The 23,838-nt window shown below is 48.1% G+C and overlaps 8 protein-coding genes across 8 annotated transcripts; 6 read left to right on the top strand and 2 right to left on the bottom strand.

Moving 5' to 3' along the window:
- Positions 1-5,106: 5,106 nt before the first annotated feature.
- N7487_003081 (glycosyl hydrolase family 79 C-terminal domain-containing protein) lies at positions 5,107-6,851 on the top strand (the record flags this gene model as incomplete). The annotated part of the gene is made up of 5 exons (XM_056870828.1): positions 5,107-5,372; positions 5,432-5,932; positions 5,989-6,041; positions 6,089-6,285; positions 6,342-6,851. 5 exons carry the CDS (start codon positions 5,107-5,109, stop codon positions 6,849-6,851), a joined length of 1,527 nt encoding a protein of 508 aa, XP_056735612.1.
- A 395-nt stretch (positions 6,852-7,246) lies between these two features.
- N7487_003080 (uncharacterized protein) lies at positions 7,247-9,799 on the top strand (the record flags this gene model as incomplete). The annotated part of the gene is made up of 2 exons (XM_056870827.1): positions 7,247-8,030; positions 8,085-9,799. The coding sequence occupies 2 exons, from the start codon at positions 7,247-7,249 to the stop codon at positions 9,797-9,799; spliced, it is 2,499 nt and encodes an 832-aa protein (XP_056735611.1).
- Positions 9,800-10,360: 561 nt separating this feature from the next.
- On the bottom strand, positions 10,361-12,502 carry N7487_003079 (uncharacterized protein; the record flags this gene model as incomplete). The annotated part of the gene is made up of 1 exon (XM_056870826.1): positions 10,361-12,502. The coding sequence occupies one exon, from the start codon at positions 12,500-12,502 to the stop codon at positions 10,361-10,363; it is 2,142 nt and encodes a 713-aa protein (XP_056735610.1).
- A 146-nt stretch (positions 12,503-12,648) lies between these two features.
- Positions 12,649-12,873, top strand: N7487_003078 (uncharacterized protein; the record flags this gene model as incomplete). The annotated part of the gene is made up of 1 exon (XM_056870825.1): positions 12,649-12,873. One exon carries the CDS (start codon positions 12,649-12,651, stop codon positions 12,871-12,873), a length of 225 nt encoding a protein of 74 aa, XP_056735609.1.
- A 3,269-nt stretch (positions 12,874-16,142) lies between these two features.
- clf1 (putative cell cycle control protein (Cwf4)) lies at positions 16,143-18,218 on the bottom strand (the record flags this gene model as incomplete). The annotated part of the gene is made up of 2 exons (XM_056870824.1): positions 16,143-16,376; positions 16,434-18,218. The coding sequence occupies 2 exons, from the start codon at positions 18,216-18,218 to the stop codon at positions 16,143-16,145; spliced, it is 2,019 nt and encodes a 672-aa protein (XP_056735608.1).
- Positions 18,219-18,659: 441 nt separating this feature from the next.
- Positions 18,660-20,219, top strand: N7487_003076 (U4/U6-U5 snRNP complex subunit PRP31; the record flags this gene model as incomplete). Its single annotated transcript, XM_056870823.1, has 1 exon — positions 18,660-20,219. One exon carries the CDS (start codon positions 18,660-18,662, stop codon positions 20,217-20,219), a length of 1,560 nt encoding a protein of 519 aa, XP_056735607.1.
- A 772-nt stretch (positions 20,220-20,991) lies between these two features.
- On the top strand, positions 20,992-21,827 carry N7487_003075 (uncharacterized protein; the record flags this gene model as incomplete). The annotated part of the gene is made up of 2 exons (XM_056870822.1): positions 20,992-21,589; positions 21,655-21,827. The coding sequence occupies 2 exons, from the start codon at positions 20,992-20,994 to the stop codon at positions 21,825-21,827; spliced, it is 771 nt and encodes a 256-aa protein (XP_056735606.1).
- Positions 21,828-22,866: 1,039 nt separating this feature from the next.
- Positions 22,867-23,512, top strand: N7487_003074 (uncharacterized protein; the record flags this gene model as incomplete). Its single annotated transcript, XM_056870821.1, has 5 exons — positions 22,867-22,998; positions 23,060-23,117; positions 23,190-23,282; positions 23,322-23,380; positions 23,429-23,512. Coding segments are annotated over 5 exons (426 nt in total), but the record flags the coding sequence as incomplete, so codon positions are not given.
- Positions 23,513-23,838: the final 326 nt, after the last annotated feature.

The raw sequence follows: 23,838 nt of genomic DNA, 5'->3' as shown, positions 1-23,838 counted from the left end.
GTTTCCCATCTCCCAGCGTGGAGACTTCGCGTCCACACTAAGGTCCCCTTGTGGCTCATGTTCGGATCCTTTTCGCACTATTGATCTTTTGATCTATTTCTAGGGTTCGGGGCGATTACTGTCCTAGGATAATTATGGATATGTTCATTTATATAAGATTTCAGTACCTGAATAATATGCTCAACATCCTATTCCAAGGTTCCTTGGTTTTCGTGGACCCCTGCTGACAAAGCGGAGGTAAAAAAGCCTTGGCCGACCTCGGGAGCTATCATATGCCACTGTGGACTCGCTATGGGTCATTTGCCTACTGGGATAACTACAATTCTCCAACTCCCTGGCAATGGCCTGAGCGCACGTATGACAGCCCCAGCTATATCGCAGTTTAGGCTACAGTCAATCATGACTATTAGCTTCTAGGAATCCATTCTTTACTCCATATCGAATATTAACTGGTCTCGGTAAAATGGCTGTTCTTGTCAGATACCCCTGCGAAGACGAGAACCTTGCATGACAACCATATTACCAACCTCTTGGAGAATTTAAAATCAAGTTAACCTCAAGTCAACCAAACTGTACTCCGTACAGAGTACAGCATGTGTAGGAACGATTCATCGGAACTCGCGTTGTATCCGTCATCGCTCAACGATTCCCCTCTCCCCCATTTATCTAAGTTTATGTTCCCACTTTGCCCGGAGGGTTTGCGTATCCAATGGTGTCTAGCGGATTGCTGTAATCTTTGACGCTTGTACGAACTACGGTGTACTAGTAACCAGTAAACACAAATAGTCCACCTTCCTAAAATAATCTTGGCGATGTCGGGCCATGCGGAAGAGGCATAATAACAACCTTCCATTATCATGCGCCACCTTCTAATAAGGGTTCGGCCGGATGTGGCTCTCGGAGGTGGAGAGGGTGTATAAAAAAAATGGAGCGCTGACGAGAGTGTACAACGTACTCTAATCTAGGTTCACTAGGTGATAAGTGGCTCAGACAAGGCGCAATCCATCCTTGGGCACTTGCACATGGTCCATGCATGACAGTGATTTCAGTACGGAGTACGGAGTACAACAGGACGGAAGTAAAACCTACAGAGAGATTCGATTTTGCTACTACATGTAAGATTCATTTAGTTGCCTTGATCTTTTGCTTTATTTTTTCGCGCCCATTTGACCCCCAAACACGCATGAACCCTATGCCCCATATTCGCGTATCTTGCACGAAGGAAGCTGCGTAAGCGGAAACGTCACGTTGGTGGGCTATTCATGCTCGGGTGTTGCGTGCATTCTAATATGCCAAGCAAAAGGGAAATTACTTCAAACACTGATAGGTTAGCCCCTGCATATTTGGGTGGGGAGTGAGGTGCGATATGGTGGCTACCTAGAGATGTTGTTGGGAGAGCCCTGGAGACCTTTTTTCGGGATTTCACCGAGCGGAGAGGGACGAATACGTGGGGGGTTTCGTATTGTTGCTTCCTTTGGTTGTAGAGACGTTTCATTGGGAATTTTCAACGTCGTTCTTTCTGACATACGTTTTGGTTCTACACAGACAACATATATCTTCAGATAGCAGGAAGATTACGAATTTCACTCTGTGGGCAAAAGTTCTAGATAATGCCCATAATGGCCGGACCGTTGAGCCATGCAGCTAAGTGCATCACACGATTATCGTTAGTGTGTCGGTATCGATACAGCTACCCGAAGGCTTTTGCAAAGACCCCTTAAGCCACACTAGAGACTAGAACGTGCATCACGCATATTAGTGGCTTTGAAGGGCTGATAAGATGAAATATCTAGATGGTTAGAAGCTGATAGTTTCGGTGAGGTGTACCCTCTCCCCGCGACATCGGCGCTTGTCTCGTGCCCATATCCCACTCTATGGTTTCAATAACTAGTTAACAAGCAGAATCCATCTAATAAAATGAACTTCTTGAAATCAAGGTATTAGGTTTGATCCTCAAATATCCTTCAAAAACACATTGGTTAACTCATGCTGACATTCGGTTTATCGATGCCAGGCTCTTGGACAAACAGTTTCTACGCCCATTCCTTCATTCCCTCCCCTCCCCAAGTCATGCAGTACCTCGATGCCTCTTCGTAGCCGCCTACATGGGCTTTGGGTGACATATCATGCAGTCAAACCAAGCTGATGTTCGAGTCTGCCTCCCTCCTTCCTCTTTGCGTGCCCATTTTATCATCTTTCCCGGGAATGAGGCAATTCCACCATTATCTCCAGGGATGATCCTGGTCCACATACCATCCAACTTCGAAATGGAAACGAAGCCGTTAGGTGCAACACACGGGCACCAGCGCCCGGGTCCAGCGTGTGACGAGTGGCCACGCCGGAAGCTGCGCTGCAACATACGGTAAACACAATGCGGGGTTTGTCAAGCGATTGGCACTATGGGTGAGGTGACACAACACGGGGCCTGAGGACCAAAGAAGGGTCATCTGGGGATCTAACAGAATGGAGTCGTGCTTCTAGAGGCTATGCTGAATAGCCTTTTGCTGGCGCAATAGGAACGAGAAGGCTTCCGTCGCTCCCGGAGTAGCAATAGGTCGACAACATAGGCATCGCGGAGAAAACAAGGTCTGCTGGCTGTGTGTGCCAAGGGTGATAATCTCCCATACCCCAGATTGAGGCATCTGCATCTCTGCCTCACATGCTATACCTTCTTATCGGTCTGTGTTTCGCTTGACGTTGTCAATCATAGGCACCCGTCCCAGGGGATTGACCTAGCAACAGGATGTAAAAAAAAGCCCCTTGACTTTGGCGTCATTAGCACCACATTAACCAACTGAGTTATGGAACCTGTTATATTTCACACGTTAAATGACCATCACCAAAGCAGTCTTCTATGTTGACATCAGTCAAATTCTCCGAATGATTCTGGTTATACATCACCTATGCTTGGTCCTGAAGAGAGAATGTCGATAGCTTCCTCTCCCCCAGGAGCACCACAACCAGCACACTTCCAGAAATCCCAAGGCTGACATGCCCATAGACGTGGATCCTAGCAAATGGTGTCGTATTACACGCACTACTCGATGCCCACATCACCTTCAGAATCTGGTTCAAGCTGCATTCCCTCATCTATAACCATCCAACATAGATTGCAAGAAGTAGTATCACTGGTCGAGCACTGTTTATGAGTGGCTGTATTTGAGCGTGGGGAAAACTTTTCAAAATATCGTCGACAGCATGTTTTCGTCAGAAGGTGGGCAGTTGGCTGACCCGGCTACAGGCATAACGTCTGACATTGTTGCGAGGATTGAACCACCCCATCTGCTGTTGTTGGGTCAGTATATTAGTCTCCTGCTTCTGCGACTACTTGTATTCTCTAATGAATGATAAATGTTCTCACTATAGATTACCAATCTAACAATCCTTTTGGGAGTTAGATTTTCAACGCTGTTAACAAAGTAGTAACCGCAGTGCCATTCGCGTCAGCAACCAGTGGCATAAACAAAGCTCCATCAGCTAAGCCCAGATTCTGAATTTCTCCAACATACGGGTCATTTCACACTTTCTATCCACCGGATAGTACGACTGCGAAGAAAGCGTTTACGATACACACCGACCACACCAGTCAAGAACCGAAGCATATCGAGTTCCCAGCATATGGAGTTCTGGCTCTTGTTTTCCACATTTCAGAAATTTAGCACGCATGTTCCTTTGCGCTTGAATTGATGTGCGGATTGCCTCTACATGAGCGAGACCGCTTGGGATGGTACCTACCATCTTGAAATGTAGTTTTTGACCAGTACAAACGCTTCGATCCCTTGTGAGTGCTCGCTAAAATGAAACGAGTCCGTGACATGGTAAGAATCTTTTGACATTTCCGCCTGCGATTCGGTGGCTAATTGTCCAAGTTCTGGGCTCGTTTGGCTGGCGACGCACTTGATTTGTCCGAGTTGATCAAGTGGGCTCAATTTTTCGGGTAGACAATCTAGAAGAAGTCTGGGTGCGAGTTTTCTTCCGACATTGATGGCGAGGAAGGAGATGTTCAATGCCGATAGCCGTTGCTCTTCCCTGGTTACTGCTCATACAGTCGGTAGCTTTGCCCAAGCACATACATATATTCCTACTAGGAGTTTCTTCCTTGAATTCTTCGTGTGCATATCGCTAGGATTTCGGTGGGCTTTCTCCGATACCTATGACTAGCTTCCTGCTAACCGAGTCATGACAAATATATACTCATCACTAGACATTGAAACAGGCCACCAGACTTCAAGTATCATCTTTATCCAGTATCATGGCACTATTCCATATTTATTCCACTTTGTGGCCACCCCTTTTCATCATATTAGAAACAGACCTCTGACTCGCAAAGTCAATTTCAACAAGACATATGAAGCTTTCGGCATTTGAATTTAAACTCTGCCGGACACGGCATATATATCCAACCTCGGGAAGGGGTTCCGCTTTCGTGGGCCCTTATTTTTCCAACAGTAGATGGTCAAGTTGTTGATATTTTTAGGTGTCAAATCACGAACCTCGAAAGGATAAGAGAATTATTAGAGCAGCTCAGCTGCAAGTTGATACTCGTGCTCTACTCTCGGCAGCTCAACACCCGAAAGACTCTGATCCACCAAAATATACCTAGGTACATCTGGCCCCCCGCAGAACCTATTGCGATTGCGGAGAGAATGGCGAAAGTTTGTGGGGGTGCATTCCGGGGTTGTGGTGGGTAAGTTTCGCATGCCTTCCTGCGCAAGGTTGTGTATGATGGCATTGTCACCAATGCGACGTCATATCGGTATATCGGCTATTGCAAATAACACACACCATACCGAGAATTTTCGGTGGTATCATAAAAGCCAAGGGAGCCAAGAGGGCCAAGAGGGCCAAGAATGAGGCTCTATTTGGTAAGACAGAAGACGAGATGAACGCAGGAAGAAAGTCGAGATTGGTATAGCCATCTCGATCCGCCTAACCGCAGGGTATAGCGAGAATAGCTGCAATAATTATTTCTTGAAGCTACCGTTGGTGCATCTTTGAATTGTCAAATGCCGACTTTCAATCCCCACTCGAAGGGAGGGATATAAATACCATGAACGGAGCATCAACGAAACAACCACACCAAATCATCACTGTTTTGAATTTACCATGTTCTTCAGTCTCCCGGTGCTCCTATCCACAGCTATATTCATAGCCTCTGGGAAATGCAGCTCCCATACTATAGCTGTCCCATCTTCTCCGAGGAATAGCAGCCCAGTCCCCAATGATCTGCAATCGATTTCAATCGAATTTGCATACTTCCCTGACTATGCTGGCAACAAGTCACAACCAAATGAGTTCTCGAATAACCTACTTCACAATCTCAGAGCTCTGACCGGCGTTGCTCCGAAAGTAAGAGTCGGGGGAACCTCACAGTATGTCGGAGCATTCTACAGACATTTAATCGCAGGTGCTGACAAGAATCTACCGACAGGGATCATGCTACATATATCCCTGACCAGGAGGAGAATGTGAAATTGTTCTATCAGAATCCCACTGATGATCAGCCGATCCAAATCAACTACGGTCCGACCTTTTTTGAATCGTACCACACCCTAGGAGACATCAAGTTCCTGCATGGGTTGAACATGAACCAAAACTCATCGATTCAACAGCTCCAAGACTCGGCCGCGAAAGCTTGTACTTCCATCGGTCCCCAGCTACATCTGTTTGAGCTGGGTAACGAGTTTAACTTCGCCCCCGGGAAATATCGCGCTGCAAATTACTCACTCCTTGATTATGTTGAAGAGTGGAACTTCAAGTCGGCCATTGTCAAATCTGCCGTACAGAAAGCCTGTCCTGGTTCTTTCCCGGGATTTATGGCGCCTAGCTTCGTCCTACTAGATTTCATTGACGAGACGACCTGGACTGCTGAGGACTTGTACAATCTTGGATACGATAAAGATGATCTGACCAAAGAGTTGTGCTTCCACAAGTAAGATATCCACTAGTATTCTTGTTCTCATTTTACTTTGCTGACCCTTGAAACAGCTATATGGGTGTCAACGAACCCCCTCTGCCCCCTGCACAGTTGGATCTCCAGCGTACGTCTCTCTGCTTCGAACCAACTGAGTAATGCTGACAATGACAGGGACTTTGATGAACCACACAAATATCATGCAAAATCTTGCAGAGCAGATCAAGCGCGCCGAAAATCTTGCATACCTTGATCTCCCTTACACCCTTGGCGAGCTAAATTCGATCGCGAACCAGGGTGTGAATGGAGAGACCAATGTGTTCGGTGACGCTCTGTGGCTGGTCGACTTCTCCCTCTGGGCAGCAGTACATGTATGAGCCACCCATCTTTCCAATACAATTCACAACAAATCACTGACATTAAACAGGGTATCAAGCGCCTGCAGTTCCACCAAGGGTTGAACTACCGTTACGCCTCGTGGCAGCCAATCGAGAACAAAGGAGTTCCCCCAACCACCAGACCCCCGTACTACGGTCAGATAATGGTTGCCAGTGCCATCGGAAAATCCAAGAACACCCGAATTGTCAATATTCCTCTGTCGGAGGATAACGAGTCTGCGTATGCCATCTACAATGAAGATCAACTATCGAAGTTGGTTGTGACGAATCTACGGGCTTTCAACCAGACTACGTCAGATCGTCCTCACAGAAAATACGAATTCCACGTGCCCGCACAGCATAAAATCGCTCGGATCGAGCGTCTGATTGGCCCAGGAAGTGATGCGCTTGATAATATTACATTCGGTGGTATTTCATATGATCATGCATTGAATGGGGGGAAACCGGTCCAACAGCATACGAACGAAGAGACAAGGATTAAAAATGGGCTGCTTACTATTGTTGTTCCGGACTCTTCCGCCGTTCTCCTCACTCTATGATTTGCTCCATTTGGGCTGTACAGGTACTCCATATATAAGCACTATATATTAACACAGCAGATATGGCAAATATAGTGCGGTTAACAAGCGCAAAGCAATGGTCCTTCCAATAGCCTTATGCCAGAGTCTAGAATATCCTTGAATATCTAAAAATAATCCAGTAAACAAAAGAACCTCACAATTGAAAATCTAATTAAACCGCAAATGAGCAAAAGCGCAAACCGACATGCCAAGCAGCTAACCAGCTTACGATAGGGCTAAGGAGGCTAGACTGGGCCCCTCCATTTCAGCCCCAGGACTCACCAGGACCCCCTTTTCGCTATCTTTTAAATGGGGAACGATCTCGATTTACCGTTGTCATTTTGTCTCTCTTTCTTTTGTCTTTACGTTCCACCATGGCTTCGTCGCGGGATTCGCAGCAATCGCTGCTATCGAAAGATTCGATCGATGCCGCTCGACCCCAACGTTCTTGGAATCCACTTGACAATCGCCTAACCGATTCCGACTATCGCTATCATGCCCCCTCAGATAGCACCAGCTCCTGGTCCGAAGAAGTCCTGCGCGATGTTGGCCTGGGAATCTCGAACCCGTCGGGCGATGCCATCCCGGCAGAAATCCCGGCAGACAACCGCCATTCAACCGATAGCACTGCGACTACGACTCCAAATACCTACAAGATTCCCCAATCTCCCGAGTCTCCGCAGACTCCACATACCCACGCCCACGTGCGGTGTCCCAACCGAGCAACTGTTCTCCAGAAACGGCTCTCGTGGGTCCCGCTGACAGTCCTGGTTCTCGCTATCTATGCCACCATCTTTTCGGGCATCTTTCTCGGTATTGCGCTGCGCAAGCCCCGATGGCACAGGGTCTCAATTGATGGGCCGTTGGTTCCATCTACGGCAGCTTTGCTGAGCGCATTCTTTGCGAAAACGATCGAGTTGTCCTATGTTACGATTTGCGTCGCGTTTCTGGGACAGGTGCTTAGTCGGAGGGCTTTGATGAAGGATTCTCGGGGAATTAGTATCTCGGATATGAATATGAGGGCCTGGATTATGCAACCTGGATCGATGATTGTGCATTGGGAGGCGCTGCGATATTCGGCCCTCACTTTCCTCGGGTCAGTTGCGCTGGTTTCAACGTTCGTAGCGATGCTGTACACCACTGCGGCGCAAGCTTTGGGTAAATTCGCTCTCTTCCATCCAAGGAAGCATGTCAAATACTAATTAACAACAGTTGATCCTAAACTTTCTTTTGGTCCTATTGAACCAAGGACACTCCAGGGCAAGGTAACCGCCAGCTTCGCAAACCCCGAATACATCGCATCGACCTGTGAGACACCCGTCACCAACGACATGGACCCCGTGTATCGCAACACAACCTGCCTCCAGATTTTACACGTTGGCCAGGCATATCACAACTATCAAGAATGGATAGCCCAATGGAGCCAGCTAGTAACCAGCAAGAACGAAACCTCCAGCCAACTCCGAAAGCGCCCACCGCCAACAGGCTCACTCTGGGACAACACCACAGTAACAGGCAGCTGGGTCGACATCCAAGACATGTCCACGCTCTCCAAGAAACACAACCGAATGGTCAACAACATAACAATGGCAATGCCGCACGGCGGCATCCCCGCCGCAGCAATGAACTCCCAAAACAGACTCAAACAACCCAAAGGCACCTCCGGCGAAGGAAAATACATCATCGAAGCCTCCGTCCCCTCCCCAGCCGTCAATGTTCTCTGCACCGGAATGACAAAAGAAGAGCTTAGCCCCTTAGTCTACGCCTCCTGGCCCGGCGGCGACAAATTCAACGTAACAACCTGGAATTTCTCACCCCCAGACGACATCCCCCACCCGGCAGATTGGAAAAACAGCACAGTTGTCGACTCACTCTTCGAATTCGGTCCCAAACACAGCCAAGTCTCACCGATTTTCGGCAAATACCCACTCCCATACAACACAATCCTCAACACAACAGGTGTCTGGCCCGCAGACGCGATCTACCTTCTCGGCGCAACCAACGACACCGACATGCCAGAGTACATTATGTGCTCTTTGCGGGCGAAACAAACAGGCGTCTGCTCGACCAAGTACTCCGCCGACACAAGCGGCGCATCCCTCAGTACGGACTGCGAGAACGCCTCAAACGGCCTACAATACGACCGACGACAAGACGCGTTCTACGAGGGTATTTGGGATCCAGACTGGAAGAATATCGCGTCAGAGTGGGCGAATGCGCTCAGTTTGAATGCGGGTATTTCAGACGGCGCGGCTAGCAATGCCAGACTGCTTATGCAGATGATGCCGCGGTATGACAAGACCGAGGAGACTTTCGCGCTGGACCCGACTCTACCATCTATCGCGGAGGCGTTGGCGGTGATGGCTGGAAGTACTCTTATTCTTAGTTCTCAGAATGCGCCGTTCGTCCCGTTCTGGAATTACAGTATCGGGAATGTTCTTTCCGAGCCTGTTTACCAGATCTTCAATGCTTCTATCCGGGCTGTTGGGTATGCTTCCGGTGGGACGGAGCAGTGGCAGGGGATATTCTACGTGATTCTCGTTTTTGCGTTCTTGACCAGTGCTATCTGTCTCGGGTTTATGATTGTCGAGGCGCGCGGTCGACAGGTGACTGATTTCACAGAGCCGCAGAATTTGTTCGCGCTTGCTGTGAATAGTCCGCAGACGAGTCAGTTGGAGGGTGCTTGTGGGTGTGGGCCTTGGGGGAAGCAGTTGAAGGAGAGGTGGTATATTGGGATGGAGGAGGATGATGAGCATTATTACATTCGGACTAAGACCGAGGAGAAGATTCCGCTTCTTCGGAAGACGGATTCGACACGGTTGGAGCCGATGGAGATTGAGGATGGGGGTGGGAGGATGCTTAGTCCTATGGTTAATGAGTTTAGGAAGGTTTCGAAGAGGCATTCGTTTTTGGCGAAGCTTTATTGAAGACATTCCTAAGACGTATCCGTGTGGACAGATGGGTTGCTTATGATAAACACGACTTACATACGATAATGGTTAATTGGACTAATGAATATGACGAAAAGGATTTCAATAGTGCATGGCTAGACCATGCGCTTGATTTCGAGTGATTTACACTCAGATCGAGATATGTACAGAATAACATTAACACAACACTCATACAAGAACAACTAGATCGGCACAGTACAGGCACAGCCATGAAGTCAAATGAATAAAAAAAGCAACCGGTTCAAGAAGTGTGGCATAACGCTAAGGAATCGCTCATACACACAAAGATAAAACGAACAAGATGCTGGATGCAAGTAAAAATGCAGCACGTCAAGTGCAAAGACGCAGAGCAATAGGATTTTTTCAAGACACCAGTACCCATGGAGATGCGATAAAAGGAATGGATGAAATAGGAGGTAAGAGAGTTGCCAAATGACCTGGCAAGGCGAGGTGGGTATTTTCGAGGAAAGATGAGGGAGAGTATGGGAGAGTTGGGCTCCAAATGGACTGTAAGTCGGAATATTAGTCGACCGTGTGTTAACGATCAGCCTTGAGATTGAGCCAGCTCATATCTGAATTGGTATTGTTCTTCTGGCTTTGCATTGGAAGTTCGTCGATATCGTCTGGGATGATGACGCTCGATCTTCGTGCATTGGACTGCCTTGCCTTGTCCGCAAGGCCGGCATTTGATGATTCCCAAGGCATATCTTTTGTGCTCGACTGGTAGAAGCTGGTAGTGTAGTTGCTGCTTGGGGGACGTCCGAGCCAGCTGCTCTGGCCTGCACCTTGCCACTTTGGATCATCGCGGTCGTCGTCCGAGGCGATACTGATGGAATCGGCACTGGAGATTCGTGCCGATTGGCTCTCCGGGATCACTAGGCTTCGATTGCCCATCTCATTAGAACTGTGCTCCGTGGTCGGGCTGCCGCTGAGGACGTGGCCCAGGGGCCTGGGCTGGTCGAGGAAACCGAAATTCAATGGTGTCAAGGTAGTCATCGGCCAGGCGCTTCCGCGGTAATCGGACTTGGTGTACACGGAACTCATAGTCGAGCGATCGGATTGGAAGTTGGTGGCACCGCCATCCTCAAAGTATTTCCCCCACCCTTCGTCGGTCATTCGGTCAGCGGCCTGGTTTCCGTGACTGGTGTCATCGTCGGCCCGATTGGTGTCGTTGGTGTATACGCTTGATGCGCCCATGACACCGCTGGAGGGAATTGTAGAGAGCGGACTGCTATTCTTGGGCTTGGGAGACAATCCGTAGCCCGTATTACTGGGTGGCTTGAGGGATTTCTCTCCTTTGTAGTTGCCGGAGAAGATAGCCAATGAGTCGACTGAACCAGCGGCGACTGGGACAGGAGATCTTGCCATGGGGTAAGCGCCTTCAGTCAGGGGTTCTATACCCTGATCCTGGAAGCTTAGGCGGTCTTTATTATCGCCGCCGCGACCGGGTTGCGCTGCCTGGTTTTTCTTCTTCTCACGTCGCAGTAGGAACAGAATGAGGAGCAGGATCAAGCCAAACCCTAGGATACTTCCGAGGGTTGCGCCAAGAATCATTTTGCCATGATCGGTCAAGCCGCCACTTACAGTTGCAACTGGCTCTGAGGAAGAAGTAGGCGTAGTTGAGGCTGAGGTCGATGTGGATGTGGAGGATGATGTTGATGTCGAAGTAGATGATGTGAATGATGTGGTGGATGGTTTGAGAACATGTTGATCTCCTTTTCCATAGAAAAGCTCTGTAGAGTTGACCCATGCGTTGGAAGTCTGGTTGAAGATTGCCAATGAGTCGTTACTTTGGCCGCTGGCGAGAACGACCAAGCCACTACCCTGGGCGAGCGTGTAATCAGACCAGGATGCCGTCGGCGCGAATGTGCCGTTGTAAGCATCGGTGAGATCCCTCTTTTCTGAGGATGCGATGGCTGTAATCGGGTTCTGCACCTTTCCTTTCGAGCTAACAAGGTAGCTAGTGACACTATTTGGCGAAGCGGCCATATTAAACTCCTCAAGGACCTTGGTCCCGGAGTCGGAGGCGAGTGCGCATAGAGATGAGGATTCGATTGCCGAGGGAAGAGTCGCCTCTGAGGCGGTGAAGCCTTTGTTATTTGTGGCCTCGTAGACGAAGATAGCAGTATTGGTGGCAGAGCCTCCAATCAAGGCTACTTCGGAAGAACCCCAAGGCAAAATGATGGGCTCATACAATGCCGGCGCACCCTGATCGACACCGGACGACACGGTGAAGGGCGAGATTGTTGAAATGAGGAGGGTCGATTGAGACGGCTGTGTGCTGCCATCTGTGTTTCCTGCGTAAACCAATATTTCGGAAGTTGAGGGAATGTACCCGACGCCATGTCCAGTCCGATCTTTCATCGATGAATCTATGGTTAATGTCTCCCATTTCTGGGTGCTGAACGAAAAGCGTTGGAGGCCGCTGCTGCCAGAGGAGCCGGTCCCGCCAACCAGATAAAATGCCTTTTTATCTTCGTCGTTTTCATTCCCTCCGGTCCCGCCTTGGACGCAGGCAGGGCCAGTAACCTTGTGTTCTGGGGATGGGAGTTTCTTCCATTCCCCCTTCTCTTTGAGAGGTATGGATTGAAAGCCAGTCGGTGAATAAGTGTACAGGGTGTTGCTGTGGATAGTGGAGCAATCGCCCTCAATCTTGAGTAGGGGTTTGGGGCCAGTCATGTTGAAAAGTTCAAAGTCGCGATGGATTCCGGACCAGGAGTCAAGGTGGGTGGCCAGCCAGCAAGGAACTTGAAAGGCCCAAATTAGAGAAGAAAAGGTGACTGCCAGAGCACTATCTCATCTCGACCGAGGCAGTTGAGCGAAAAATGCCAACAAGCTACACTCAATCTGAGCGAGTTGACGCGATAACAGGCGACGTGAACACACGGGTCCTCGACTGCTTTGCGCGCGATCAACTGCGATTTGAGGTTCTCAAGGCGAAACTAAGGTGGATCGCGTATCGGATGACTCGGCGACTCGGGATGACACAATCAGAGTATTGGCTCAGTGTGTCAACAATGGGATCACAACACGAACACGTCGGTCAATGAGGATGTCGAGTAATCACAAGGATCTGAGGGGCTGGGCGATCCAGTCGATACGTGCCCAAAAAAAAGAAAAGCCAACAAAACCCGATTAAGCGAATGGGGGGGTTGGTTGGCGAAACGAACGAATGGATAGAATATCAAAGTGCACAGCACAAGTGTAAATGCAGACAGTAAAAGGAGAAAAACAGAAAAACAGAAACAGAAACCACATCCAAGTGAAACAGGGAGAAGGGCCTCTCGACCCCCTAACGGAGGAGGTTAGCAGACGGCTTAGGGGGGGTTAGCGAACAACGCCATCCCTTAAGGGGAATAATTTCGTCATTTTCAATTCGCTCGGGCGTTTTTCGTTTGGGAGTTTTTCCCGTTAATTTGGCTTATTTCATTTTGATTGGGGTTTGAGAATCAATTCTCATTAGTTTGTTCGTTCTTATTGGTTCTCTTCACCTTCGTCTATTCTCATTTCTATATTGATCAGGGGGTCTCCCGCGAGCAGTCCCGATGAAGTGGGACCACACCTCTCGTGTACTCCGTACCTAGACCCCGTTTTACAGGCACACTTCCAAGGCTTGGACCTCCACCTTGATTTTCAATGTTCCTAGGGCGCACCTCGGGATGTATCAACAGCAAGGGAGAGTGCAGATGTAGTGCATATATTAAACTGTACTTCCGTACACTGTAATATCAAATGGAGAGAAATAGAAATAAAAATAAAAATAAACAAACGCACCCTAGAACCTTGGAAGATTCCCCCTCTCCAGATCCGTGGTTCTTGTCCGTTGGACCCACGGAAATTCTCAAACTCTGGCGCCTTGGCGTGCCACTTTCCAAGGTTCTTTTCTATAATTTCACTTCACATATGGGACTCTGACGAAGTCTTAAATATTAGGCAGTGTTGCATACGGAGTAAACGTACCTTAATTATTCAATTCCCTCATCTCTCAAATTATTTCCAGGAACCTTTCCAAGGTTCGAATCAGACATTTACTCAAACCTGAGATGTCCTCTTTCGTGGAACCGCAAAGGGCTGGCGCTCATGATATCTACGAATTTACAATTTTGAGTACAAGTGTACAGCACAGCACATACGGAGTAGACTAGTTTCAAATTCATAGTACTAACGAGCGTTGATGCTATACTAACCAATCCCCATATCGCATGTCCTCCAGGGCCCTAGAATATTGGGCTTCTACAGTCATTCCACGCCTCTGTTTGTACCCAATTCCAAAGATCAACGATTACCGCATGAGCATGACTTGGTGCCGTAGAAGTCCTTCTTGCAAATGTCACAAATGTCATCAACAGGCTGATCTGCAATATTGGACCCCACTATTAAAAAAGAAGTTGTTAGTCATATGGTCTAGCAATTGCCGTCGATGCGAGCGAACACTTACTATTCTTGGTATGATTCGAAAGTCTGAGTATGAAAACCGAGGAAGATTATAGTTCTGATGACTGTAGGCAAGGATGTTAAGGCGGTGTGTAGAAATTAGAACAATGCTTGTTGAATGATGATCTCGTCAACTGAAAACCAAGAATATTTGCCGTTGATGGCTCATCAAGGTCGAGAATCGGTAGTGTTTATAGATTTTTAACTGGACTAAGTTACTATCCTTAAAAGAAGCTATTTGAAACCCCCTTTGTTCTGTGGCATGATCCTTGATGAACACGATTATTTGTTGCCACCATCCTATACAAAGACTACCAATATATATATCTTCTCTTTCTCCCTTAGCATCTGCCAATATAGGTTCTTTATTTAGTGTCCTATTTTTACACATCTGTCGTGTGGGCGAACTCCCTATTTGGGGAATCCTGATGCCGCGTACCCCAGTTCGCATTATATATAGATTGGCCTCAAATATTGACTATGTATCAACGAATTTTTAAATTCTTGAATCCTCTAGGAGTCATCTAGAGAATCTCAGATCTCTTTTTTTTACGGTATTTTTTTTAGCACTGTCTACATGATATCTATCATGTCGACTTATGGTTTATTTAAAAATTCATCTACGTTCGTCGTTTTATATGTCAACCCAGATATTCCACGACTACCTCTCATATCGTGCACAAATTATCTCATATACATAGATCTTTTCGCTGATTATAGTCTAGTTCAAATATCTAGAAAAATATTCCCAATGGCAATTTCTCCTAAAACCGGGGTCGCCATGAATGACTCAGTTGACACAGACTAATCAAAGACTCTAGGCATCTGAAAGTGGCGTTTTCTGCAAGAGCTTAAATGATTATCTCTGCGAAACACAACCTACAAAGGGCCTTGGTTCATTCCTCAAATTAAACATGTGACACGTTCCAACCGGGGTAAATGATTATCGACTATATTTTCCAAATATGCATAGCGACCAATAGGCATTGTCCTTGACGGTTAACATATCATCTAGCAACAGCAAATCCCTCATGATCGACAGGTAATTATTGATATCTCTCATAGACATCAATATGACCGTAGTCGATGTTTTGAGAGCCATTTGCCCGCTTTATGGTTATATTAAGCCATATATATGTACTCGGTGAACTGGTCAACAACATGCTATACAGAGAAATATCAATACAACATACAGAGGGAGAAAGGACCTCGGGAGTGAGGGGTTGGGCTATGGACCGTGGGGCAGTGGAGCAGTGGATATGTCTGTTCCTGAGACCTGTGGAAATGTCTCAGTTCTCCGTGTTTTGAATGATGTTAAGAGTTTTTGATATATTTAAGACTTGTTATCTCATGACCTACTTCACAAGCTGTTTTAGTGCAAATGCATGTAAGCAGATATATGGCTAACGTTCAGTTTCTCTAAAGCATTCGCCCGATCTTTAATTCAGCTAACGTAAATATACCACTACAGATATGTACTACAGAGTCAGCCCCCGATGAAGGATTATCGGCGGGGATGCAGCTGTACCCAACAGGACCGGGAGAATATGTAATGACAGCTGGTTTGGTGGCCACCATGCACGACATCAATATTGCATACTTTCCTGGATGCAGGGCGGAAATCTCATTTTGAGAACACTTCGTATCGGTTCGTGCCGCTTAGCCGGCGACACCGATTCGATCCAAAAAAGAGAGTTTGGTTCGGTTTCACTGTCAAACAGATATCGGAAATGGTATTCTCGTCTGAGTACTATAACACATGAAGTTCGTTCCCGTGACTATGGGTTTTGCATAGATGGTTTCGTGATGGAAGTGATCCGAGAGATCAAGGTAGTGGCAAATCTGGGAATCAATTGATTTTGTAAAATAAAAGCTACCACACGTTCTAGGACTGGTTCTGTTGCTTCCATTGGTGTGCCTTTTCGAGCAAACGAGAGAGGTTGGCAGCAGATTGATCGTCTGCAGGGAACACAAAGTCCATGTACTCCTCGTACTTGTCGTCTCCCAACTTGCGGCGCTTCTTGACACGTCGGGGCATCTGTTTGTCGATCTTTTCGATATCCTCGGGCGATCCACTTTCGTGTTCGAATTGTTGCCAGGCATTGAGAATGTCCACGCGCTGTACAAAAGTTAGTATAGACCGAATAGTGTGTAGATTATGGGAATAGCAACTTACATCGTTCGTGTGACCCTTCTCTTTGAGCGCCTTTTCTGCCCGAGAAAAGACTGCACGCGAGCGGAGTATTGCGGCTTCGGGGAGTGGCTTCTGCTCTTCCTCATCTTCTTCCTCTCCTTCCTCGCCCAGCACAGAGGATTCGAAGCGGGCGTAGTTGAGCCATACCTTGACGTGATCGGTCTTTTGAAGGAGGCGTTCGTATAATTGTCGAACTCGCTCATACTCGCCTTCCCCTTCTTCAAAGTCGATGTAAGCCTTCCACACAAGCTCGGGCATGTCAAGTGTCGATTCCTCAATGGCAAGCTCGTAAATGGCCCTGGTCCGTTCCGCATCATCCAGATCACGCTCCAGATCCGCGAATTCCAACCACGACTGGATGTTGGAGGGGTTCCATTCAATTCGTTTCCCGAACAAAGTACGACACCGCTCGAACTCATACAGTCGGTGTTCCATGTCGATATAGCCACGGAAAATTTTTTCTTTGGGGCACATTCCAATCGCCTGCCCCAATGTCTTCCGTGCTGCTTGTAGCTGCATTTGACGAACCTCAAAGTGTGCTTTCATGAGCCAGACTTTGCCAAATGTGAACTTCTTGTGTGGGATAATCCTTAAGCATTCCTGATAGATTTGACCGGCGCGTTCCATGTCCTTCGCTTCCATTTCTTCCCACACGGCGTAAAAGATCCAGAGATAGATGTAGCGGCGCCAATGTCTTTTCTCTTGTGATGGGGGAATCTGTGCAATGGCCCGTTCGTAGATGTCCCGCACCCGCTCTGGGTCGCCCGAAGTTTCCTCCAACCGTGCAAAGTCGAACCAGATGTCATAGTTGCGAGGGTTCTCTTTGAGCTGCTCTTCATACTGCACTCTGCGCTTAGATAGAATCACATCCTCCAAACCTTCCCGATCACCGTATTGCTTTTCGAAGGTCGTGTAAGCCTTGTGAAGGGCCATAGCCTTGGACCGCGGAAGTCGGTCTAGGGCATACTTGTAAATTGCTCGTGCGCGCTCATATTCCTTCAACTTGGCCTCGAATTTGGCGTATGCGGAAAAGAGCTTCTCGTCCATGAAGTCCTCGCCTAACGTTTCGATAGCCACACCATAGACCTCACGAACCAAGTCACTTGTGCCATACTCCTCCTCGAAGCGGGCCCATTTGATCCAGTTCCGTGGTTCAGGGTGGACGACAGTAAACCGCTGGAAGATGGCGCGTGCTCGTTCGAATTCGCTATATCTCTTTTCCATTTTGATGTAGGCGCCCCATGCACCCTCTTCCGGCTCCCATGACATCCATCGCTCGAACACTTGACGAGTACCGGGAATGTTGCCGAGAGTCTCCTCCATGTAGACATACTTATACCAGAGCTTGTCGATGCGGGGGAGAATAGTCACGGCACGGTCGAGGAGGTTTCGTGCGTGGTTAATATTCCGCGTCTTCATCTCAGCTTCGATGTAGCGAATCCAAAGCACCACCGAGGTCGGATTGACATCCAGCGCACGCTCGAAGATGGATCGCGCCCGACGGAATTCCTTTTGTTCGAGCTCCCAGGCGGCATAGCGCATCCAGTTGTTCATGTTAATGCGATTGCGCCGCACATAGTCTTCGAAGTCCTTTCTTTTCCGGCCTTGGTACTCGTGTAGTTCTTCAAGATCGGCGAAGCGCTGTGTCGGCGCCTCAAGGCCAGGCTCTTGCCGGTCAACGGCCTCGCGGAGCAGTTGCTCTGCAGAGATCTGAACCGGCGCGGCGGCCTTATTCTTGACCCGGGGAGGTCCACGGGAGGCCTCCATTGTGATGGTACTGTATTGACTGGTCTCGGTGAAGATGTGGTCCGCAACTCAAGAAGATATGAGGTGAAGTTCGGGAACGTTGAAATTATCGGGCAAGTAATGAGGGTTGGGCAAAAGGAGGGGTATGATATGAAGCTGACTTCACTAATCCACCGCGATTGCTTAAGTCAGAAATTGGCAGGGAGATTCCTCACGCCCAATCCAGTGACGCCGAGAATAGCTTGGACCCGTAGCTCAGAGAATCCGCGTTGAAATCGCCGAACTGCGTGATTGGTCTCTATCGCCACCCGCCGCAGCTTCCTTCTGACTAAGCACAACTTTTCTTCCCAACCTGAAGACTTTGGGAATATTATTGCTCTTTTTCTATTTACCCAGTGGTGTTCTCCGATAATACGCACCTCATTCTACCGGAGCGCACGTGTCAAAAAAATCCGAGTCAAAATGTCGACCGCCGAAGAGCTTCTACGCGACTTTGAGGATGACGAGGAGGACTTCGAGGTGGGCGAAGACGAGGAAGTCAACGAAGAGCCCGAGCAACAGGAAGAGTCCAAAGAAGGCGCCGGGGTTTCCAACGACTTCGACCGCTCTATTTCTACCGCTGATGAGCTGACACGCCTACACAAAGTCCTGCGCGACCATTACTCCATCCGATTCCCCGAGCTCGAAAGACTCGTCACCACTCCCATCAAATACGCCAAGACAGTTGCCATTATTCAAAATGGCCCTTTCAACGACATCAAGGCACTGTCAACATCATCGGAGAACATGGCTGGCGTCCCGCTCAAGTCGGTCTTGGACGGGCCGTCTCTGATGGCAATTGCGATGGAGGCAACTATCACCAAAGGCCGAGAGATGACCGAGTCCGAGCTCAAGCTAGTTCTCGACACATGCGAGAGAATTCTGAAGCTTGACAATGAGCGCGCTGTTCTTACTGCAAGCATTCAGTCTCGCATGAACCAGATCGCCCCTAACCTGGCAGCTCTCATCGGGGCCGAAACTGCCGCACAGTTCCTCAACCAAACTGGTGGCTTGCTTGAACTAGCTAAGATCCCCTCCTGCAATTTGGGTGCACAAGGATCACGCCGATCAGAGGGATTGGGTTTTGCGACCAACCACGGTGTTCGAGCGCAAGGTTTCCTCTACGACTCGCCAATTCTCCAAGAGGTTCCTCTGGACCTCCGGAAACAAGGAATCCGAATTGTTGCGGCCAAGATGGTACTTGCCACCCGCGCGGATGTCTCCAATTACGCCAAGGATGGCTCTCTGGGCGAAGAACTGAAACAGCAATGCTACACGCGACTCGAGAAACTGACCGAATCTGCGCCAAACGCCGGTACAAAGGCTCTCCCTGCGCCCGACGACAAACCCTCCAGGAAGCGCGGTGGTTGGCGAGCCCGAAAGGCTAAGGAGGCTGTGGCTATGACCGAAATGCGGAAGGCACAGAACCGTCTTGCATTTGGCAAGGAGGAGTCGGAGGTGGGATACGGCACGGGTTCTGGCACCGTTGGCTTGGGTATGCTGGGACAACAGGACGATGGTCGCATCCGCGCAACTCAGATCGATCAGCGCACCCGTGCTCGACTCAGCAAGAGCAACAAGGGCTGGGGCACAAACACCCCCGCTAGCGGCACTGCCTCCTCGTTGCGTGGCTTTGGCCAGGGCGGTGCAAGTGGCACTGCAAGCGTTCTTCAGGCACGAGGTATTCGTGCCTCTGGTGTCGGATCATCTCTACCTGGCGCAGCTGGTACCTCCAGTACTATTGCATTCACACCCGTTCAAGGCCTAGAGCTGGTCGATCCGAAGGTGCAAGCGGAAATGAAGCGCAAGCGTGATGCTGAGGAAAACCGGTGGTTCAAGTCTGGCACTTTCACTCAAGCTCCTAACCAGAACCCCGGCAATTCCCAGGGCGGTGAGAATGGTGGCTTCAAGGTGCCTGCTATCCCACTCAAGAGGAAGGCTGATGCGGGCGAGAGCAAGATGGGTCCTCCACCCAAGCGTTGAGAGTTATGTTTTTTTTTCCCAATCTTTCCCAGTCTTTCTTTGCTTTTATCGGATCGCAGCATTTTCACGGCGTTTCAAGGGGAAGATCAGAAGGCCTGAGCTTCTATGATTTACGTGATACCAAACTGATTGTACATTAGATCTGACTACAGACCTCAAAATGACATTTTATTAAGACAATCCATGGATCCATGGATACCACAGTAGTTAGTAATATATTCAACCAATCTCTTCCAAGGTTGGGGGCTCTGGGGATTGCCAAGAAATTGCACCATCCCAAGGGATGGCGTCCGAGTCAGTCAGTTTAGGGCTCACAGCACGATGTTTCAGGAATCCCTAAGAATAACCCAGAGCAGGATGCAGTCCTTTAATCCTTCGAGACAAGATATATTGGGTGCCAGTAGTAGACCTAACAGGCCCAATAGGCCCAATCGACCCAATAGACTACCTGAAAGGAACAATAACGGCCTAACTCTAAATCTCAAATTCGCCCACATTGCGTGCACTGTGTTGTCTAGCACACAATCACTTTGGAATGTGGTACAGCGTCCGTATAGCGGTCAAAGGATTCTATGTCTATATAAACTGTCTGCAAATAACTTTTGGATATGGCGTATGTCATATAAAATTTTCTCTATATAAATCTCAGATTCGCCTCCGCATTCCGAATTTTTGCCGATATTATTTCTTCTGGTACTTGCCTTCAATTTCTTACATCTCTCAAATTTGGAATCTTTTCGGTCATAAAATAGATCCACAGAGACCTTGGAACATGACGTTTACCATAGAAAACCCGGTCCTCAGCAATGCAGTCCCAGCTACCAAAAGCCTCCCAGACAAGGGCAAAGACCAAAAAGTCCCAAGTTTGACTCGACTCGTGCATCATAGCCATGTCACTACAGAATTTGATCCCTTGAGATTCGAAGCTGCGGCATCATTGCAATTGCAATTGCAGCTTGAGAAGCAATATCCAGACACAGAAACAGACACGCGACTCATTGCATCACCCTACAACAGCGTCCCCCATCTGTTGGACATTTCTGCACTGGAGAGACAAGACCGACTCTTTGCACTGGCATTGGCATATCTCAAGCCTATCCGCGATGACTATGCTACCGCTGAATATACCGAATCATTCAATTGGACAGAGGTATATGATTTGTTGAGAACTTTCTCACAGGCAGAGAACCACGCATGGAAATCGCAGTCGTATTACGTTGTCATCTTCCGGTCAATCCTGTTACCGGATATCGATTCGGATCGTCTTTATGACCTTGATGCGCATTCGCACCAGGAGGCTATTGCTAGTGGGGGATTGTTGAAGTATTGGTTTGGGGCGAAGAATGATAAACATCGGAATCTGGCAACTTGTAAGTATTTGATTATTCTATCTCCGGTTTTTTTTCTTCTGACGATGGCTAATCAATTCAAACAGGCATTTGGCGCAATCGAAATGATGCGAGACTTGGTGGTCGTGGACCTTGGCATGCTCAAGCAAGAGCGGCTGCTACAGTCATGTATGAGGAGATTAAGTTCACCACGCTGAGGTTAGATATTGAGGATGGAGTGCAGTCTTGGAAATTGAGTGATTGGAAGGAAAATGCATAAAGAGCATTAGCATTAGCAAGATTAGATTACTGCATTTGACTGGAGTCTACGGAGTAGGATGGCATCTATGGATGATTTTATGGGGCCTGTACATCTTTATCTCTTCGTGTATTGCGTTTTATATAGAGATTTATGACAACTACCCGCTATGTTCACACTAAGGTAGTACGCCTTTCTAAATGCCTTACATTGCTTTGCAAACTCCTAGCACTCCCCTGCCCCCTCTTAGATTAGTACCATGTTGGATAAAATCATATTAGAATCCCTAGAAAGAATAGAAACATGCCAGAACCAGGATGAGAACGCCAGTTTGCATGTAGATTTATATATTAAAAGAACTAAGCCCAACGCTTAAAGGGTTGAGCTTAATATCCCTGATCCGAACCCTCCGGAAGTTAGTATCCTGATTGTCGGCCAATAAAATGAATAGAAGCGCATACATAATAGAAGAAACGCGAAGTTGGGGTATCTATTGGTGAGCGCTTCTGCATACGCACTGCGCTATGCTGCTTGGTCATACCCCTAGGTGGCTTTGTTCCTTTGTACTCACCAAGCTATATAAATGGCTTCATGGTAGACTGCTGCTCTCTCCTTTAGCAATATACTTCTTGCTCCACTCACTATCTACATATTGCCTTTTTACATACATATTTTTATATCTTTAGCACCAAAAAGACATCCCAGACGTGCAAAGCCAAACTATTCACATATATTGATGTTCTAGAAATGGGTTTATAAGAAGGCGCATGTTGTTCCGTACCTACGTACATCAATACGTGAGATCATCTATCTGACCTTTGAATGGATGTTATTAACCTCATAAGATTGCGAAAGTCTTGCACGTGAAAAGAGCATCATTGGATGTCTGCGCTTAGTGCTTGCTATAAACAAAGGTTGTCTTCCTCGATCCTCATTTACTCTTCTCCCTCTTCCACCCTTTCTTCTTTTGGCCCTTCTTTCCTGAGACTGTTGCCACAACTAAGTGGCGAGAATCAAAAGAAGACCTCGTTGACTGAATTCATTACTGAGGCACATAGTCTCGATATTGGACGACTCACCCCGGCTGAAGTGCCCACTGGAGAATCACTCCCAGGAGAACGTCGCTGAGAAGCAATGCTACTCGATTGAGGTCAAGCGTCTCATCAAGGGGTTCCACAACCCCGTCTCTACAGTGATAGCGCATCCTATCTAGTCCAATGGTGGTAACATCCACGTCTCGCCTGTTATTCTAGAGTCTTCGCATTGACCTCCTTATCGTTGACGAGGTGCAGACTGGTGTTGGTGCCACCGGTAAGTTCTAGGCCACGATCATTATAATATATCCTCTCCCCCGATATGGTCAGCTTCTCTAACTTCTCTAAGAAGGCCTAGACTTCTGGTTACTACTTCGGCAACCCCGCTATACGCCTACCACTGGTTCAACCCCTAGCCCGTGCCCTCATCATCCATGGGATCGTTAGGGAAATTAGGCTCCTCGACCTCGCTGAGACCAAGTACATGCGTTTTCGCTCGCCTATCTGAGAGGTACCCTCAGCACTTTCAGAACCTCCGTGGTAAGAACATAGGTACCTTTATACCCTTGGAAGGCACCCACTAACTAGTTCGTCGCTAAGGCAAAGTCTTTCGATGTCAACATCGGTGGCTCCTTTCACCAAAAAGTTCAGCACATGCACCAGGGCCTATAGCATGAGGATACTTCGTTCATCCTCTTTGGTTCTTCTCGTTGCTGGCCTCCCTGTAATATTTTTTATATCAATCCCGAAGAGGAGAAATGAACCTATGCTCTGTCTCCGACCCAAGACGTGTCCCAAACAAAGAGAGCGGCCTAGATGACCTTGAGCAATATCGGAACACCTGCCCATATAGGCGTCAAGCCGAAGTTTTCGACTACCAGGGCATGTGCTTTCACTCTGCCCCCCGCGAAGACATTCGACTGTTGGATGGACGTTAGCCTCAAACAATCCTGGAGGGAAATGAGGATGAACCAAGATATAGCACCCCTCCTCGAAAG

This window comes from Penicillium crustosum (assembly GCF_028827405.1).
Source record: "Penicillium crustosum strain IBT 35664 chromosome Unknown utg000001l_segment0_segment0, whole genome shotgun sequence".
Lineage (NCBI taxonomy): Eukaryota > Fungi > Ascomycota > Eurotiomycetes > Eurotiales > Aspergillaceae > Penicillium > Penicillium crustosum.
Note: the sequence above shows the minus strand (reverse complement) of the source record. Positions and strands in the feature narration are given on the sequence as shown.